Here is a 20,754-nt window from a genome sequence, read left to right on the forward strand (position 1 = left end):
AATACTATACAAACTACTCTGGGCCTTGCTGTTTTTCTTTGAGATCTTTCCATATTAGCTCCTAAGAGATGCTTTTTTTAAGGATTGAATGAGTGTGTGTGTCAGTTAATAAACTATTGTCTTTCAGCTCCAATCTCACCCTTTTGTACTCTGCATTATGGGGCCCTGGGTAGTGCAAACGGTTAAATGTTTGGCTACTAAAGGAAAAGCTGATGGTGCAAGCCCACCCAGAGGCACCTCGGAAGAAAGGCCTGGTGATCTACTTTCAAAACAACCAGCCATTGAAAATTCCAGTTCTGCCCTGAAACACATGGGGTTGCCATGAGTCGGAATCCACTTGACGGTAATTGGTATACTCTGCATTGTGATGCTGAGGCTGGGACTCTGCAAACTTCACGGCTGGCTCTCTGTTAGGGCTGCTAATAGAGGACACTAGGGAGAGGCTGGAGTGCTCATTTGTACATGCTGTTCCTCTTAGCATCACCTTAACAGTGACCTTTTAGCCTACTGTGGCAGTTGGTTGTAACCTCCAGTTTTTACTTTGGCATACTCAGAACCAGCCTCATTTTGCTAAGAAACGTCAGCTTCCACCAGGCATCGGCCCCTTCTCAGGGATCTGATCAACTCCATGAGGCCTCTCGTACAAACCTTTGCTTTCTAGTAACCTCAACATTTTCCCTTTGTTCTCCCAGCCTTAGGGGTGTTAGCTGCTTTGTTTCCTCTTTTAGCTTTTTGGTTTGTTTTAAGCTCTCCAATAACTGATTAACCAATACTTAATTCTCTTTGTTGAAATCTCTAGCGTGGTTTCTGCTTTCCCAGCTGGGCCCTAACAAATGCAGTACCTGATACCAAAAGGGGTCCAACCTACCTGGATCTGCTGGGTCAGAAGTCCCAAAGGAGCAGAGCAGCCTGTCCTGCCGTCTGGACCTGCTGTAGAGCTTGCTCTTGCTCTGAACCCCTGGACATACCACTGATTTAACTAATCCCCTGCAGATGGATGTTTGGGTTGTTTCCAGACTTTTATTATGATAAACAATGCATTAAACAACCTTAAATATTTTTTTCACTACACATGTATTAGATATTTGTGAGACAGATTTATAGAAGTGGAATTGCTTGGTCAAAAGGATTGCCAAATTGCTCTTTGCAGAGGTTCTACTAGTTCAGTCTCTCACAGGCAATAAACAATCAACAAAGGGAAGAGGGAGCCAGGTATGACATTCATATGCCATAAGAGGGCCTTGGCTGATGGCAGAGAGAGGAACATCTAAGCACAGCATGTGATCTTGGGGAATTAGTTCTGGCCTAGACTCCATGGCCTTCACTTTTGGAGAGAAGAAAGGCTAAAATACAAATGGAAAAAGCTTTCTAAGACACTTTGGTACTCAATAGAGGGTAACACAAAAAGGGAAGAGAGGCACTTTGCCACAGATCACCAAGGGTTTGGCAGTTGGAGGAGGCTTCATGCGTCTGTCCAGCAGCCATGCTCAAAGGAACCTCAGTATCAAGCAAATGCGGTTGTGGTGACCAGCAGCAAGAATGACACCTACAGATGCATGGCTTTAAGAACAAGTGACAGTGCTGCTGGGCACACTGTATGTGGTAGCAATAGCACATGTGAGACACCTTCTGTGGACTCCCCAAAACACTTGGTTGGGACTTTGTAGGGTGTTGGGTCTGTTTCCTGCAGTAGCAGAGAGGGTAAGAGCTGGTAAACCATAGGTGACAAAACTCTTATTTACTAAGCTTGTCCCATTTTGTATTTCTACATCTTTGCCTCATACACGGGGGTACTTTTGTTTAAATACAACAAAGTAAAATACTCTTCCTCAAGCCCTTATAACATGTCTTTAGCAAACCTAGGTTGTGGCTAGGTTACTCTTACAATCTATGTTGTTGTTATTGTTGTGGTTTATTCTTTACTCAGAAGCACTCAAATGCAGTTATCATTGTCCTCACTTAGCAGACAGGTTACAATCCGCTCACCTTTGCTAAGTTCACCTTAGCGTTTGAGATAACAACGGTATGTGTACAGAGCTGTGTCTCTCCTTCCCTGTAAGATCTGGGCTGCCTTCCTGCAGAGTACTTTTATGTTCCACTGGTCTTGTTTGTGCCATTCTTAATTTACACAACAGAGATGCTGTCATCACCAATTAACATTTGTCAAGCCCCCCGCCCCGGATTTGTGGCTGCATAGGGATTAATTTAATATTCTCTTTGTTTAAGATATCAGGTAGCACCTTCAAATGAATTTTTAACTATCTCACTGATGACGAAGACGAACAGAGAGATATCAATTACGATTCGGGAATACAAGCCTTTGTAGAAAATGCTTAAAGGAGAGCATCAAGGATTTGCGTTAATATTCGACAGTTTAAAAGAAGGTATACTTTTTTAAAAAATTGTGCTTTAGATGAAGGTTTACAGAGCAAATTAGTTTCTCGTGAAACAACACACATTGTTTTGTGACACTGGTTGCCAACCCCACGACGTATCAACACTCTCCCCTTTTCCACCTTGGGTTACCCATTTCCATTCATCAATCTTTCCTGTCCCCTCCTGCCTTCTCGTTCTTGCCCCTGGACTGGTGTGTCTATTTAGTCTTATATACATGGCTGAGCTATGTTTTATGGGCCTGTCTAATCCTTGGCGGATAGGTGAACCTTACGAGTGACTTCAGTACTGAGTTAAAAGGGTATTTGGGGGCCATAACTCTTCTGGTTTCTCCAGTCTCTGTCAGACCAGTTTGAATTTTGTTCTACATGTATCTCCAGTTCTATCTGGGACCCCCTAATGTGATCCCTGTCAGAGCAGTCGGTGGTGGTAGCTGGGCACCCTCTAGTTGTGCTGGACTCAGTCTGATGGAGGCTGTGGTAGTTGTGGTTCATTAGTCCTTTGGACTAATCTTTCCATTGTGTCTTTGGTTTTCTTCATTCACTCTTGCTCCCGATGGGTGAGACCAGTGGAGTGTTTTAGATGCCTGCTCACAATCTTTTAAGATCTTAGATGCTACTCATCAAATTAGGATGTAGAACATTTTCTTTATAAACTGTGTTACATCAATTCAGGTAAATGGCCCCTGAGACCATGGTCCCACAGCCCTCAGCCCAGTAATTCAGTCCCTCAAGGAGTTTGGATGTGTCCATGAAACTTCCAAGACCTTGCCTTGGTCAAGTTTGCTTACTTCCCCAGTACTGTGTACTGTGTTACCTTTCACCAAAGTTGCCACTTGTCTACTATATAGTGTTTTTCCCTCCCACCGCCCCCTCAACCATCAAAGATTGTTTTGTTCTGTGTGTAAACCTTTTTATGGGTTTTTGTAATAGTGGTCTCATACTTTATTTGTCCTTTTGTGATGGACTTATTTTCACTCAGCACAGTGCTAAAAAAGTGTATACTTACATTCAGTCAACAAATGACAAAAGCAAAAGGTACTGTATTCATTGTTTCTGGAAGAAGCCTGGCAGCATTCCACTCAGACATCTGTCCTTTGGTGGTCCTACTTTTCTCTATTTACTGAAGTCCTTCTAAGCTTCAAGACTGAGTCTCAGTATTTCTTCCTGAGGCTTTTTCTAATCATCCCCTTCCTCAGGAATGACTCCTTCCTCCGAATGCCTGTAGCCTTTATCGTTTACACTTCTCATTTCAAAACTTAGCATGTGGTACTATTATTGAATAAATATGTGTATTTTTCCCAAGTAAATTAGAAAATTGGACAATTTCTTTCTCTTCTAATTTTCAGGGCAGCACAGTGTTCTGCTAATGGCAGAATCTCAAGAAATACTTGATGATAGCAATAGTCTATTAATATCAGATGTAATTTTATTTAAAAATGGTGGATGAGTTGAGACTGAGAAGCAACTTTGTTTACTATTTAAGTGCTGTATGTACATCTTGGGGGGGGCACTGGCGGAGAGAGAACATCGTTGGAAAAAGACAGCAGTTTCTCTTTTAAGTTTCATTAAATTTTTTTCTTAACCTGCCTAAACTGTATTTTTTGGCCCATCCCCTTTAATGGGCCAATAAATTGTGTAGCGGTATTGTCGGTTGCAGGAACTGATATTTAGAAGAATAAACCTGAACACTTTGCTTTCAGAAAAAGACATTCGGTTCCACTATACGTTTTGGAATTAAGAACACACCATGTTTCATGACGTTAAGGACTCCAGTCCCCCGACGCTTCCTACACATTATTTCCCATAGAACGCAGACCCTTTCTTGCGCACGGTACCGTAATCTCGGGAACCGTTGATCCCTCCGCCGCAAGACGAAGCTTCCGCAGGGCCTCGCCCACTCCGCTTCTGGGAGCCTGATTGGCCAGCCTTCCGCCCTCCGCCTCCCGCCCGCCTTCTGGATTTGGCATTGGAGGTTGGCGTCCCCTTTTCGGGTACCGATTGGTAGAATTTTAATAGCCGCCAGAAAGTTTCCGACTCTCTATTGGTCCTTAGGCTTGAAAATGGGCGGGGAATGGCACAGCCACCCGGCTCAGGGAGGGAAGCGCGCAGTGCGGCGGCGCGTAGTCTGGGACGCTGGGCAGAAGCTTTTCCTAGGGAACCGACTGTTGACGCCCCGCCCCCTCGGGGCTCTTTGTCCCGTTAACTGTCCGAGTGGTGGGGCGTCAGCGCTGGGCGACATGCCGGTGCGCTTCAAGGTGAGGCCAGGGTTCCCGGGCCCGAAGGCGGCTGGGGAGAGCCGCGGCGGAGCGGGTGCGGTTCGCGGGGGCCGTGCTGCCTTTCCGCGCCGCGCCCCTCGGCCCCGCAGAGGCTGGCGGCCCCGAGCCTGCCGCGGCCCTAGAGGATATTCGTTTCCTCTTACCTAGCTTCCTCTCTGCTCGCACACACTTCCGAGTTGCCGCGTGGGAGAGTTAGATGGTATTGCTACAGATTTACTTCGAGGGGTCTACTTTTTTTTTTTTTTTTTACAGGGAAGGAGGGCACTTTATAATGAGAACTAAATGCGACTTCAGATTGGGACACATATCGCCCATCTCACAGCCTAGCATTTAACTCCTCTTCTATTTAAAACTTTAAAAGTGTGTATATCTTTTAAAGGCCCTAGAAATAGGTCTTTAGTAAAGACAGAGTGTAGGAAATGCATATGTTTCATAGTCTTGCATTTATTTTAGCGTTTGTTGACATTTCTGTGTAGCTGGTAGCTGTTGGGGACTAGCACCCTTCAACATAGCAGGTGATCACAGCCTCCCACAAGCTTGCGTTATTGTCTTAAGGCTGGTATCCAGAATGGGAGGGGAGTTTGTCTTCGGTTGACTTTACCAAATTTCGGAATGGTACTGGGTATAACATGTAATATTGTGTACTTGGTGAGAATTTAATTAGGGTAATCTATTTTTTTTTTATGATGATTAGAATTTAGATTATCACCTGTTACCAGACAAGAGCTCAGGCTTCGGAATGAATCAGAGAAAAGCGTGGTTTCTCTGAGCCTCAGACACCTGCTAGCATCTGCCTCAAGTGGTTGTGAGGATTAAAGGAGATAATGCATGTGAACTGCTTAGCACAGGGCTTGGTAAATACTAGCTTTGTTAAAGAGCTCTCAGTGTTTAATGATCAATTTTAAGTCTTTCAACTCTTTGGAGCCTCAGAAATGATCTTTATTGATATCTTTTTTTAAAAAACAATGTTTATTAATTGCTTGGTACTCAAATTGTACTTTGCATTACAGGGGCTGAGTGAATACCAGAGAAACTTTCTGTGGAAAAATTCATATTTGTCAGAGTCCCGTAATCCCTCAGTAGGACGAAAGTACCCATGGGCTGGACTTAGATCAGATCAGTTAGGTAAGTTGAGCAAACTAATGTCCTTATAATTTGAGTAAACCTGGTCTAACTTTGCAGAACCACCTATTTAAAAATTGTGAAGCATTGTTCATTTGGCCTGGTTGACTTACTCATTAGCTTATTTAACAAATATTTATTGAGTGGTTACTGTGGATCAGGAGTATTGCCAGTTGCTAGGAATATAGCCCTGGACCAGACAAAGCCCCTTAACTACAGGAGAAACAGTAAACAATCAACTCAGTAAGTAAACAAGGAGATTTTAGGTCGTTACATGAAATTGTTACATAAAATGTGATAACTTGGGGTGGGGGGATCACTTTAGATTAGAGGCCCTTCTGAAGAGGTGGTATTTGAGCCTAGACTTGAAAGCTTTAAGAAGGGACAAACCTGAGGAAGAGTACTCCCAGGGCACTGGGGAATGGAAGCTTGGATAGATTAAGTTGTTTGCCCAAGGTTTGCTGCTAGTAAGTGGCAGAACCAGGATTTAAAATCAAGTCATCTTTGTTCAAAGCTGATGAGTTCAGAGTGCATCTTTTTGTCATCACACCTGCTTTTCCTCCCATATCCCAGGGAAGTCAGGGCCCTGGGCCAAGGTTTCCCAGAGTGTAGAAGGAGGGAAAGGAGTCAGACTGATTTTATTGTAACTGCTTGTTTCTGTCTAGAATATAAGATCTCCAAGAGCAGGTGTCTTAGTCATCTAGTGCTGCTATAACAGAAATACCACAGGTGGATGGCTTTAACATAGAGAAGTTTATTCTCTCACAGTCCATCCAGTAGGGTGGAAGTGGACAGTGCTTCTTGTCATCAGTTTTCCCTTAGCCTGCGAGCACCTCAGCGCAGGACCCTCAGGTCCAAAGGATGTGCTCTGCTCCTGGCGTTGCTTTCTTGGTGGTATGAGATACCCATGTCTCTGCTCATTTCTCTCTTTTATATCTCAAAAGAGATTGGCTTAAGACACTGTCTAATCTTGTAGATCACATAAATATAACTGTCACTAATTCATCTTATTACATCATAGTGATAGGATTTACAACACATAGGGAAATCCCATCAGATGATAAAATGGTAGACAATCATACAACCATACAAGGATATCATGACCTAGCCAAGTTGACAGATATTTTTTGGGGACACAATTCAATCCATGACAGCAGGGCTTTGTCTGTCTGACTTGCTACCCTTTTCCCATCCAGTATTTAACACAGGGCCTTGGCATACTCTAATGTTTATTAAAATTAATTTCTGAATGAGCGCATAACCGTGAGTTTGAATCCACAGTAGCTGTGTGACTTTGGGCAAACTGAGTCTGTTTTGCCAAGTGGGAATAAGGACTCCTATCGTATAGGATTGTTGGTGGCACATTAAATGAGATGTTGTGTGTTAAGGTCTGGCATATATTTACATTGTCACATCAGCATTTGGTGCCCTATATGTGACATGTGTGAGAGTATCTGGCAAGTCCCTCAAATGTTAGATGTTTGAAGTCAGGAAGGAAAAGATGTGTACGTGGGGCACTGAGCCTGTAAAGTTAATAAAATGAGAGTGTTTCAGGATTAGGTTTGGAGAACAAAGGGAAGGGTGGTCTAGAGTGGGTGGCTCTTTTAGGGTTTCTCTGCAGCTTCAGGATTCTTAGCCCAGGGTCTGACTTCAGAGACTGGTTTCCCTGCTTCTCAGGCAGGGTGGTGGGCATGCCCCTCTGCTCATAATCCTCTTTCCGAATGACCAGAAATTCTACAAATTTGTGTTTCCATTAGATAAAGAATAGGAAAAAGTCCCTCCTAAAGCGTCGATATCTCACTCAGGTCCTAGTGGCATATTATGACACTGGGGATTTGGTTAACCAGATAGTTGGCCTCCGTAACTTTTCAGCTGCATTTGAAGATAGGGTGATAAGATGAGACCACAGGAGCGAAGCCACTTTGGCCCATGGCACATTATGAAGGAAGGAATGACCTAGATAACAGTTGGACTCTGTACCCCTACATATAGGGGGGTGAGAACTCCAGGATGTTCAGAAAGGGAGGTGGGAGTTTAGCAAGGAACAACAGCAGCTTTACCTAGGACTGACTGTACATCTTTTTAGTGTATTTTTTCCCCTGGAATCCCTGGGTGGTGCAAATGGTTAATGTGCTTGGCAGGTAACCAAAAGGTTGGTGGTTCAAGTCCAAGAAGGGACCTTGGAAGAAAAGCCTGGTGATTGACTTCTGAAAAATCTGCCTCTGAAAACCCTGTGGAGCTCAGTTCTACTCTGACACGTGGGGTTGCTATGAGTTGGCATGGACTTGATTGCAACTGGAAAAAAAATGTTTTCCCCTGGGGATTCACTCATGCTGGGAGATTAAGAACTGACCACTTAAAAGTCTTTCGCTTTCGTTTTGCTCTTTTACCAGAAGCCTGGCTCTGTGTTAAAGCAGGAAGAAATCTAGGGCAGTTCGTCTTCAAACTTTTTTGCTTTCATACCCCCTGAAAGAATTCAGAAAATCTTTGTATCCCCTTACACATTTTTTAATTATTATTATCATTGTTTCCAGTGAATCCTTAATTAAGTTACCCACATATTTTCTGTTAGATTGTAGGTTTCCCTTGTTTTGCTCTGTAATTTTTCAGCATGAGAAATTTATTGTACAGGGACATCTTTACAATATCCGTAGTCTGGATTTTACTGAAGCAGAGTCACAAATCAAGAGACTCTCTTACACGGTGGATCCGTTAACACCAGGAGCTGAGAGAGCAAGCTGCATTATGGTAGAAACTTCTAGTTCTGCGGCCTCAGGGGGAAGCTGAAGAGGAGCAGCCCCAAACTGAGCTCAAACTGGCTCTATACACAGTGAGGCAAATATGCTCGAAGGAAGCGGACTGAATTGACCCTCGTACATTTTTAAGTTGATATTTAATTTATCATAAGCTTTTTTTTTTTAATGAATAATTTTCAAAGGGTGTAATTTCTGGTATATTGAATAGTGTATACTGTATATGTTTTTAGTATAGTTTGGTAAAACTTTGGGGCTGCCAATTTTAGCTTATTCAGTTTATGGAAAATGTTCATCATATAATTGACAAAGTCAGTCCTTATTGACAAGCTAACCAGCCAAATTAGATTTAGTTTCTGTGAGAAAAAAAATTTGACTTTATTTTTTAATTTAAATAAATCTGTTAATATGAATTCAACATGATAAATGTCTCAGGCCTGAATTTTAATTCCAAGATTGGTAGATGGAATAGGCACAAAGCTGGATGAAATAAAGCTCTTAGTTATTGCCAGTCTCTGCCTCTTTGCTTTGCTGTCACTTACTCTCCCTCAGGAGTTATGCTTTCTCCCTCAGGTGTTATACTTTCTCCAATTGTCCCTCTCCCCAACCAACCCCGAGATTTTTTTTATGCCTTGGGGTGATGATGCACCGTAGTATGTTTCAGACTGGCTGAGAGGTGCGCCTTTTGTCATGTGAGAGAAGGGTGATTTCGAAAGGGTGGTGGGAATGAAACTGCAGATGGCAGGTGCAGCTCTCAGGTGGATTGGTGTTAGGAAAAAGCACACATGGAAGTTGAGGGTCTGGAAAATGATCTCCTTAAGCTTCCTGTTTCTGTCCTCCTCCCTCCCCGAGAATGTCTTCATGTGCCTCAAGACGTACATACAGCACCCAGTTTGAAGACCACTGGTCTAGGGAAACCTGCTAAGGATTGGGATTCTGGGTTCGTTGGCTGAAACATACGTGAGAGACACTAAGGAGCTCTGGGTTTTACATCATGCCATATTTTCTGTCCACCATCACGCTCCTCTGCTTCCATTCTAGTCTTAAATTTCCTTCCCCATCCTGCACAGTCTTCTGTTTAAAGAATGGCCCTGAACTAGGGCAGTATCTCATTGGCTGTCATTCTGTAGAGCTCCTCTAAGCTGGGTAGAGAGAGTTAAGTTTTTTTTGACATTTGCTTGCCAGACAGAAATACAGAGAAATTGTTATCTTAGCTCTTGGTAAAAGGGTTCATTTTTTTTGATTCTCAGTAAATCAAGGCTTATGTAGAACTAAGATCCAACATAATGACATCTCATCCCTTCTCTTCTTGTCTACCCTGCATAAGAACAGCTTTGTGAGAAGTTCCAAATTTTGACAGTACCAGGGCCCATTGTTCTATTAAGTAGCACAGAGAAGTAATTAGAAACTGAGACAACGTGTACTGCCTGGCTTGCCAGGTCCCTCACGTTGTGATTTCTAGTGGCTTGTGTTAAGATACCACAAACGTTGTGACTGCAGTTTTTTAAACTTTTAGCACTTCTTTAAGGTAAAATTAAAGACTTTGTATAGAAAATCTCTCTCTATATATATTTATACTGTAACCTGGAGGATATTTTACATGGATCAATTGAATTTTAAGTTCAATTTCTTCTCTTGTAGGTGCAATTAAAGATTATCTTTGTAACTTTGTGCTTTGTAGCTGGTGTTTTTATATATTGTGTTTTATAGGAATTACGAAAGAACCAAGTTTTATTTCAAAGAGAAGAGTCCCTTACCGTGACCCACAGATTTCAGAATCTCTTGAGTGGAAGGGATCTAACTCTGAGAACAACGTGGTTGTGTCAGCAGAACCTGAAGCTCCAATATTGCAAGAGACAGAACAAAAAGAAGATGTTAACCAAGAAGAAGTTCTCGCACTGGAAGTTTCCAGACTTCCCAAGAGAACCAGATCTCACTCTGCGGACTCCAGAGCTGAAGGGACCATAGACCTTGTGGAAAATAATGAGGATGTAAAAGCAAACCATACACCAGTTAACGAAAACGTGGAACTGGAACACTCTACCAAGCTTCTTTCAGAAAAAGCAGATAGTGGGGTACGCATATTCACTAAATACACAGAATTTTTTGTAGGATTCATCATCATTTCAGTATTGGATTTTGTGCTTAAAATTTTTTTCGTTTTTTTTCTTAATGTCTATAGAATAGTTGTGAAGAGGTTGTTCACACTAATTATTGTGAATTAGTTCTATTCCTAATACTATTTTATATTGGGTATACCAAGATATGGAGCCCTAGTGGCACAGTGATTAAGAGGGTGGCTGCTAGTCAAAAGGTCAGCAGTTCAGATTCACCAGCTGGTCCTTGGAAACCGTATGGTGTTAGGATCGACTCGATGGCAATGGGTTTGGGTTTTTTTTTTTTTTTTTTGTATACTAAGATATCCCTTCATTCAGTGGACAGCCTGCCTCTGCATTCTATTCATCATATATCAGTACCTGAGTCGTAAGGGAGAGATCAAGTTGAGGCAGGGGCGGGGGGTGGGGTGCCAGCCGTTACTTCTGGCAGAAGTGGTGAGCTGACTTCTACCTAGGCTCTTTTCAATTTCTTATCATGTGCCAGCAGGAAAACAGACAGAATCTCAGTTGATAAGATGCAAAAGGAAGGAGAGTTCTGGCCATGTGTCAAAGATCTTGTAATTCTGCTCTCATGTCACAGCTGGCCTGCGGAACGTACCTGTGAGCACATAAGCAGAGGCTTCAGGGTCCAGTGCAGGGAACTCATTGCCTTCCATATCTCTTCTTCATTCCACTGCTTTGTCCCCATTCATGTCCGCTGCTGGCTGAAACCCCAGACAGGCATTTAGGAGTGTTGGAGAAACCATGCCTTTTTGAGAAAGGAGTGCCCGCAGAAGTGATGGGTGGATAAGGCAAGGTGCTATGGTTTCTCGGTAATAGATTTAATTGTGAATAATTGGTAGCATGGGATTGAGAGAAGTATCTTTATCTGGGATGCATAATGATTCCTTGACAATATTAAGAAAGGAATTTTAAATAGTTGGAAAGTTTATAAGGGAGATTATTTGTAAGTTGAAAAAAGTTTGAATAGAAATTTTTAATGCCTTCGAGTGGGATTTTTTTTTTCCAACAGTTGGATAGACTTCTACGAAAGAAAGCTGGGTTGACTGCTGTTCCTTCTCATAATGCCTTGAGAAATTCTGAATATCAAAGGCAGTTTGTTTGGAAGACTCCTAAAGAAGCAGCTCCGGTTTTTGCCAATCAGGTAGTTTAATGGATATAACACATTTTGGAGTATCATCATTTGATATAGTGATGCAGGTTAACACAAAACTACGAACTGCAAGAAATTAGACATTTAAGTAGATCTAGAGGTAGGTTCTAGAAAAGTAAAAGCGTTTTGTTGAAATTTCCTTTTACTTTTGATTTATAGTAGTGATGTTACACTGTCCTAGGCTACTGATGATCATTATTACCAGACCCATCACATACACTGAATGTGAGACAGGGTAATGAAAACTTGGGGGCTTGGTAAGTTTTTGCATGCTATAAGATTTTTTTATTCATCTAAAAATGTATTAAATTGATTTTATTCTAAAGTGTTTTGTTTAGTTGACTGGTATATTGCATGTGTTCTGTCTTCTAAGAAAGGCATAAATGTTTTCAGTATTTATTTTAATAAATACAAAGTATGTTTAAGGTAATACCAGGTACATAATTTTGTCCTTGAGTTCAGATGTACAGTAATGGGAATTGTCAGTTTAACTACACAAAATTCAAAACCTATAGTGATAACTAAAGTGATACGAGTTTGTACCATTTTAGTACCTGACTACCGTTATTTTTAACTCTGTAGTTTAGTAGTATCTTCCTCTGTACAGCTCTTAGGCTATTTGTATTCCTAGCCGTACACCCAGGCTTGGGGAGGAAATACCCCCTTAGCCTATCCCCAGAGGCCCATGATGATTTAGCCTTTTCTTTCTCCTGGTCTTTGTTTTTGAAACAAACAGATGCACTTTCATGCACTCTCGCTTTGAATTTCTTCCGTATTTCACATTCACTTGTATACTCTATGCGCCCATAAGGACTTGAGAGGATAATTAGATTTAGCATACAATAACATTAGCTGTCTTGTGCTAAGGTAATAACACTAGTGATCCTAGAAATTTTGGAAGCTTTTTTTTGGGGGGGGCTTGCTTGCTATTCATTGTGTATATATATATAAAAAAAGAAGTCCAAATTTTTATAACATTGTAGGAACTTATAAAATAAAGTGATATGTACCCATATCAACCTAGTGAATAGGACCAACACTTCTTTTGCTTGCTAACAGATGTTCTTGCGTAGGAAGTATACCTAAAAAATTACTTAGGACTTAAAAATTGTGTTTATTCAGTTTTTGTTAAGTATTTGATCTTTCAGCTAGGGCTGATTCAAATCAGAGCCTTATTGGAAACTTTAATATATATCAGCAAAAGCATTATGTAGAATTGTTATTTTTATAAGACCAGAAGTGCCATATAAAACAAATCATTACTAATGTCTTCACTACTAATTTTACTGCTTTCATTAGTGAGTTTCAAAGAATTTCTTTAGAAGCAAATGTTCTTTGTTGTTCAAAGCGTATCAGTTTCAGCCTTGAAGACTGAAGCTCTGTGACAGAAGCTTTTAATGCTTATTGATGGAGGGACCTCTAAAGGAATTGTTCAGTTCTATTTTATCAAACACCTGTGTTCTGAAAGGATGTCTTATATTAATATTTAAAGAGCCACAAAAATCTTTGGTAGGAAAGTCTTTGAGGTTATACTATACCAAAAAAGATGTATTGTTTGGATTTGGTCTGTGTGAAGATGAGCTATTCAGCATTATAAAGCAACAAAAAACCTTATTTGATCTCCATGTCTTTTCAGTTTGCTTTCCTTGTGAACAATGGTAGTGTACCAATAAAATGGAAACCATAATTGTGAAATATTAAGTATAAAAGGAAGCATTTAAAAATACAAACATAGTAATTACCTGATTTTTTCCCTTGCCTCAAAAAAACCTAAAATGCAAGCATATAACTGAGTGTATCATATTCAGAATGTTAAGAATTTTCCGTTGTTGCAGAAAAAAAAAATCTGTAGAGTTGACAACAGAGTTGCCTTGTAAAGGCAGTTTTAAGAGCAATCTCCTGATTACTAATGCCCGTATCATAGTTAATGTCCATGTTCATGTTCTTAAAATATGCATGTTTTAATCATTCATTATTTCAGACTGATAGATGGAAAAGTGGGGAACTTTGAGGAGAAAAGATCAAACTCAAGTATCCATTATTTATATTGGGTTAAGCATTATTTTTATTACAATAACTGTTATTCAAAACATAGTAAGGAATATAGAAGATTTACCTTTGGATGTTAATTAGACATATGAAATGAAATTATGATCATATAATTTTGCTTGTTTTGCATTCTACAATTCACCTTTATAGAGTTTTTTTAAAGATCTAAATTCTGTATATTTAATCAACAACACCAAAATAAACTAAACTAAAGTAATTTTTGTTTTAAGGTTTTGCACAATAAAAGCAAATTTGTTCCACAATTCAAAGGTAACTCAGTCATCCATGAAACTGAATACAAAAGAAATTTCAAGGGCTTATCTCCAGTGAAAGAACCAAAGTTAAGAAATGATTTGAAAGAGAATGGAAATCTCGAAACTATATCTCCTGAAAAGAAGGTACTTGTCTACTCTTAACCTTAAACAAAACAAAATCCTTTGGATTTTAGACTCACCGTGTTTTTTTTTTTCACTTGCTACTACTTGAGGTTTATTTTTAGCCAGATAATTGTTTGTTCTTCAGATATCAAATGTACATTGAGCACCTACTAGGAGCCAGGCACTGGGTAGGTACTGAGAATAAAAGAATAACAAACATATTAAGCCCCAAGCAGCTCTTGGGCTAGTGGGGAGACAGGTAAGTAAAAGTTAAATATAATACTGTGTGGTGAATGCCTAGCTGTGCAGCTGTTGACTCTTCTATGGAAGTGTCAAATGATTGGCCTTCCACTAATGTGAGCTCCAGGGGTACCAATAGTGATAGAAACAATACTTTAAATTAAGTAATGGACAATAAATACACACAAATGCGCACATGTATTTTAAACTAAAGTTTTAGCATGCTAAATTATAGCCCGTATAATTCACATGGTTTACCTCAGTACCTGCTCCTGTATGAAATTATAGGCATTTAATGTGCAGTGTCCGGCTAAAATCATTGTAAATTATAGGTAAATGGGGTAAAAATGCTGTTTTTGAATCTCCTGGAATGTTGATATCTGACACTTTATGAGTCCTAAAAATAGGTAGTGTATGACTAAAAGTAAAATGATTTCCAAATGTATATATATATTGTGTGTGTGTGTGTATATATATATATGCTTTTTTTTTTGCATTTGTGCCATCCTTGAGGAGAATAAAAGAGTTGTTAACTTACTCACTAAGCACCGTGGTAACTTACTCATTGAGACTTTACATTTAATTCTTGTAATACACTTAAATGTGACTTTAGAATACTAAGGGCAAATGTAAGACTACTGTTTAATAGGTAATAACATCAGACTTATTTGTTTATATGTTTATTTGTTGATTTTTTTTCCTAGTCAAGGATCTAAAATCTTTATTCTTAGAAAATGAAACTATATCCTGAGTTACACTTCAAAACAACTAATCAGATATACAGGCAGTCCCCGGATTATGTACGAGTTCCGTTCCTAAGTCTGTCTTTAAATCTACTTTGTATGTAAGTCAGAACAGTTAGGTATGGTTTGTATCTAATGTCAGTCAAATGTTTGTCTTAGTATATAATATATAGTGTAGTGTGTCTCTATGCATAAAAACCGTCAAGGAAACACTAACACCCCAGCGCCTCCAGCACCTTGGGGTTCATCTCTCCTGCAGCAGCAGCAGCCCTACCCTTTCCTTCTCTCCTTTCCTGGCCTAGTGAAAGGATGGGAAACAAACACAGTGAAGACAGTGGGCCGCCACAGACCACTCTATGGGCCCAGTGAGCCCCGAGACCCTGACTGCAGGGTCCCTTCAAATGCCTGGAGCTGCCGCCACCTAAGGCACAGGGCTGTTGGGACGAAGTGTCGGCCCCCCTCCAAGGAGCAGTAGGGTGGAGGGGAGGGAGCTGAAGGTTGGGGTACAGGACTGAGGGCTTGAGGGTCGGGGGTGGAAGGGTGGGATGAGCAAAGGAGGCTGGCAGGGGAGGAGGGTGGCAAGCCAGGCCAGGGAGTAGGGGGCTGGCTGGAGGCGGGGACAGGTCTGGTGCTGCTGGGCATAAAGCTTCCCCTGAAGTTGACATTTGATTACAAACCATTATGTGTGTAATAGGCTTTACGGGGGTTGGTTCTTAACTATAGGTTGTGTATGTAGTAAGTCAGAGGTTCTTAACTCGGGAACTGCTTGTACTTGTTTCAATCCTTGGTTGTTGATTTCTTGCGATTTTTCTTTCATAGTTAAATCTTACTCCTAAAAACAAATGTAGTGTAGTATTCAGGTCTAACTTTACAATGTATTTGTTTTCGCTTTGATGTATAAATGTATCTTAAGCAAGTCTAACTTTATAATATATGTATTTTTTCATTTTAATGAGGTAATGTAACTGTAATTTAAGTTTGGTTTTAATCATAATTTAAGTATAATTTTAAGCTCAATGTATTTGCAGTGTAATTTAAGTTTAAATTATTTCCATTTTAGTGTAATAAAAAGGATGATCCTTTAAAATCAGAAGGAGAGATGGCATTGAAAGACCTAAACCAGCCTAAAAAGAAGCTTACTCCTTGGAGTCATCAGAGGCTTGGGTATGTATTTTATAAGAAACGCATCGTAGTATTTAGATGATGTACATGGCAGAATATTAACTCTCATTTCATTTCTATTAGGAAGGTGAATTCTGAATATAGAGCAAAGTATCTGAGCCCAGCTCAGTATCTATATAAAGCTGGGGCTTGGACTCGTGTGAAGGAAAACATGCCAGATCAGGTGAGTATTTTTAAGCTCAGTAAGCCCATATTTTCTTTCAGCCTGCAGAACGGTTTAATTCACAATGAGCTTCATTTCGTAATAATGATCAAGATTAGTGAGTATTCAGGATTAAATGATTTGTCCACATGTAGCCTTACAGCCTGTAAGCAAAAGGAAAGGGTGGTGGTGCTGTCAGAAGTTTCACTTGTAGTGCTGGAATCCCCTGACACCTGGGAGAAGTGCTGGGGAGCTAAAGAAAGGTTTTGGAGAACCTGGGGTAGGGGGTGGGCGGCGTGGTGAGCCTAGAGTTTAGTACTAGCATCTTAGAGGCAAAGGGTGACAGTGGACCTTTTTGGTTATTGTATAACCAGCATCTTTAAAACCGTATCTTAACAGTTCTCTGCGTGAATTTGTGAACAAGCTAGAGTAAAACGTTTTAGTGTAGATTAGACCTTAAGATATTAGTAAACATTTCTACCCTCCCTGCTCCCTCCTACCCCTCCATGTCATTGTAAAGAGAGAGATCGGGTGGAGAATAAATTTTTGTAGCTGTGTACTTAGCATCATAAGGACCCCTGGTGGTGCAGTAGTTAGATGCTTGGCTGCTAACCGAAAGGTCAGCGCTTTGAACCCACCAGCCGCTTTTGAAAGATGTGGCAGTCTGCTTCTGTAAAGACTACAGCCTTGGAAGCCCTATGGGACATTTCAACCCTGTCCTATAGGGTCGCTATGAGTCAGAATCCATTGGAGGGCACATAACACTTACCATCGTGGCCAACAATTAGGTGTAATCAGCCCAGGGGCAAGGTTCTGACTCTTTGAGCTGCAGGCTCTGAGCTGGTGATTCCCAGATACATGCCTTGGCAACTCCTGTCCGCCACGTTATTTTGGGAGGTTACTTGATTCCTTCCACCATGGCTGCTCTTGGTGCTCTCTACTTCTCTACTTAAGCAAGGTTCTGAGGCAGCATAGGCAGAGTAAAAGATGAAGCTCAGAACTGTCCCAGATGTTACCTGGGGCAAAATCCACATATTCACCCTGGTGAAATCAAGTTAAAAATATGAGCATGAAGAGCTCCCATGATGGAAGAAAGGAATCAAGCCTGCTAAACTCTAAGGCAGTTTATGACTGTTCCAGACCTTGGTGAGGAGTTCTGAGTTGGAAGTCCAATACAGAGTGAGGGAAAAGCCAGGAGCAAAAGGAGGATGCCGTGGCTGCAAAGGCCTAGTGTGGCCAAGAAGAAGGTGTCAAACATTGGCCTGTCAAGTTTAGGCATTTCACTATGCTGGGTTCATGAGAAGCCCCTTGTTTTGGAAAGATTATCTCAGTCTCTGGGAACTTCTTTTAAGATGAGTTGGTTTTTATGGTTCAGATCTAAACATTTAATGGATTGAAAGGATTGTTACATCTGAAGTCATGATAAGGTGAAATTCCTTACCTGCCCTGATGGAAGAGAACATTTTTGTTGTTTTTAAGTTCTATCTTCTCAGGAGTTCCTATTTTGATAACTTGATAAAGTGACCTTTTTTGGCTTATTAATTGCTATTTAAAAAAAAAAAAACCCCTGTCAAGTTGATTCCGACTCATAGCGACCCTGTAGGACAGAGTAGAAGTGCCCCATAGGGTTTCTAAGGAATGCCTGGTGGGTTTGCATTGCCGACAATTTGGTTAGCAGCTGTAGCTCTTAACCACTATGCCACCAGGGTTTCCAGATTGTTATTGGTGGTTGTAAATATTTAAATTAATGGTATAGTTTGCCGTAACGTCTTTGGGCAAAATAATTCAAACAGTAAATTAGAGTTAGAAAAGAATAAGAATCTTTCAGAAGTCAGTGATCAATGATGTTGATAACAGCTTTAGTTGACCAAGTTATAGACATTTAGTATGGACCATGTTTTACTTAAATCATAGATTTTTTTTTTTTTTTACTGGAAGATACTTACTGTATATGTGGCTGATGATAAGGTACCTGAATATTAGGTACTCTCTCATTTTCCAAATAAGAACCCTATAAAAAAGGGCTTTAATCCATTTTCCAACTTCAATCGCTTTGCATATATACATTTTTAGGGATAGAGATGTATGCTTTTATATTTCATTTAGTAACTTAGACACAATTAGAATCACGTATAAAGTAAAGGTTAATTGACAAATACAGCTTTTTCCCACTCCAAACGTTTTTTGAAGGAGTATTACCAAACCCTTCAAATGCACTTTTGGTATCAGTGACTTTGTTATTACTAGAATATTAACACACTCTTTGAGTCATGTTACGGTTTTCTGCTCTTTATATCATTTCCTTCTATGTTGTTTGAGATATTATGCTTTTTTGATTTGTTTATAGTTTGTTGTTGTTGTTAGGTACCGTCAAGTCATTTCCTACTCATAGCCATTCCATGTGACAGAGTAAAACTTCCTCATATGGCTTTTTTAGCTGTAATCTTTATGTAAGCAGATCGCCAGGTCTTTTCTCAGGCAGTGCCACTGGGTGGGTTCACAGGGCCAACTTCTGGGTCATCAGTTGAACGCTTAACCATTTACATCACTAGGGTCCCTATTTATAGTTTAGTCACTGGGTATTTTATCCTAAATCCCAAGTACTCTTTCATATAACGTTGTTGTTGTTGTCAGGTGCTGTCAAGTCAGTTCCAGCTCATAGGGACCCTATGTACAACGGAATGAAACACCGCCGGGTCCTGTGCCATCCTCAAAATTGCTGTTTTGCTTGAGCCCATTGTTGTAGCCACTGTGTTGGTCATTGTGTTGAAGGTTGACACAGTGGACATGTAACATTAGAGTGGTTGTTTTTATTTGTCCGGTGGTTGTATATTTGTCATCTTCTTGATATGACCATTTGGAAGGATTGTTTTTAATAATAACTGGCAGTTATAAAGAAACTCATAGCAACCTTATAGGTCGCTATGGGTTGAAATTGACTTGATGGCAATGGGTTTGTTTTTTTGTTTATACCTAGAAAAGAGCCCTGGTGGCATAGTGGTTAAGAGCTCGTCTGCTAACCTAAAGGTCAGTGGTTAGAACCTAACAGCTGCTCCACAGGAGAAGGATGTGGCAGTGTGCTTCTGTAAAGACTACAGTCTTGGAAACCCTGTGGGGCAGTTCTCTGTCCTACACCATTCCTGTGAGTCAGAGTCAACTTGATGGCAATAGGTTTGGTTTCTTTGGTTTTATACCTAGAAAAACCACTACGTCTATGTTAAGTTCTTTTTTTTACTTGATTGTTAGGCAATCTTTTAATCATCCACATTACATTGGTTGAGGTAATTTTATTTTAATGTGTCTTCCATAATTAGGAATTTGTTTCAGGATAAAGTCCCACGTTTGAAAGACATCCTGTAATTTGAGAGACATTCTAAGAGCTTAGATATAAGGCAACTTCATTTTTGAAGGATGATTTTTTTGGGGGAAAAAAGTTGTGATTTTTCTGAGTTTGGACTTTCTGCATATAAATTTTATGTGATTTAGTTGCATTCTTAATTTGGGAAAATAAATTCAGTAATGAATATGTTCTACTTAAGTGTTTATATCATATAATTGGATGGCATTGCTTGGCTCTGAAAGGGTTGGGAGTGTGTGTGTGTGTTTTTAGTTGAAAACGGTCTTCTGTCCTTTTTAGTGAGTCTGGTTGTTGGCTAAGGAGCCCTGGTGGTGCAGTGGTTAAAGTGCTTGGCTGCTAACCAAGAGGTCAGTGGTTCAAACCCACCAGCTGCTCCACAGGAGAAAGATGGTGGCAGTCTGCTTCCACAAAGATTTACAGCCTTGGAAACCCTATGGGGCAGTTCTACTCTGTCCTATGGGGTCACTCTGAGTTGGAATTGACTCGAAGGTAGTGGGTTTGGTTTTGGTGGGTTGACTGTTGGGTTTGTTCTTAATAATGGAGTTCACACCATCATTTTTTTTCCTTTTTCTGGTAGAACACCTTATTTGAGAAATGTCAATTTACTAATTTTTCATCTTAGTTTAGGATTATAGAAGTTCAAAATAATGTATTTGTAACACATTATAACATTAGTACTAAGATTATTAATAAAGATTGCTGATAAAGTAAATTTAAAGAATTTAGTTTAAATGTCAAGTGACAAATAGAACTGAATAAACTAAAGTTTTTATGAAATGCCTGTAAGTTATCCAGCCTCCTTTCTAGATACGATTTTGAAATCAAACTAGATCACTGTGTAAGTGG

At 40.2% G+C, this 20,754-nt stretch overlaps 1 protein-coding gene across 9 annotated transcripts in view; it reads left to right on the top strand.

Annotated features, from left to right (window-relative positions):
* The window catches only part of MDM1 (Mdm1 nuclear protein), a 55,202-nt gene that overhangs the window by 5,353 nt on the left and 29,095 nt on the right, over positions 1-20,754 (top strand). For 2 of the 9 annotated variants that reach the window (XM_003405191.4, XM_023558592.2), the window contains exons 1-7: positions 3,787-4,651; positions 5,683-5,797; positions 10,258-10,622; positions 11,677-11,808; positions 14,097-14,264; positions 16,287-16,390; positions 16,472-16,571. In XM_003405191.4, coding sequence (XP_003405239.3) covers positions 4,457-4,651; positions 5,683-5,797; positions 10,258-10,622; positions 11,677-11,808; positions 14,097-14,264; positions 16,287-16,390; positions 16,472-16,571 — 1,179 coding nt within the window. In that variant the 5' untranslated portion in view covers positions 3,787-4,456. The other 7 variants (XM_064283918.1, XM_023558587.2, XM_064283917.1 and 4 more) reach the window with 7 other exon arrangements.

Source organism: Loxodonta africana, chromosome 4, assembly GCF_030014295.1.
Source record: "Loxodonta africana isolate mLoxAfr1 chromosome 4, mLoxAfr1.hap2, whole genome shotgun sequence".
NCBI lineage: Eukaryota > Metazoa > Chordata > Mammalia > Proboscidea > Elephantidae > Loxodonta > Loxodonta africana.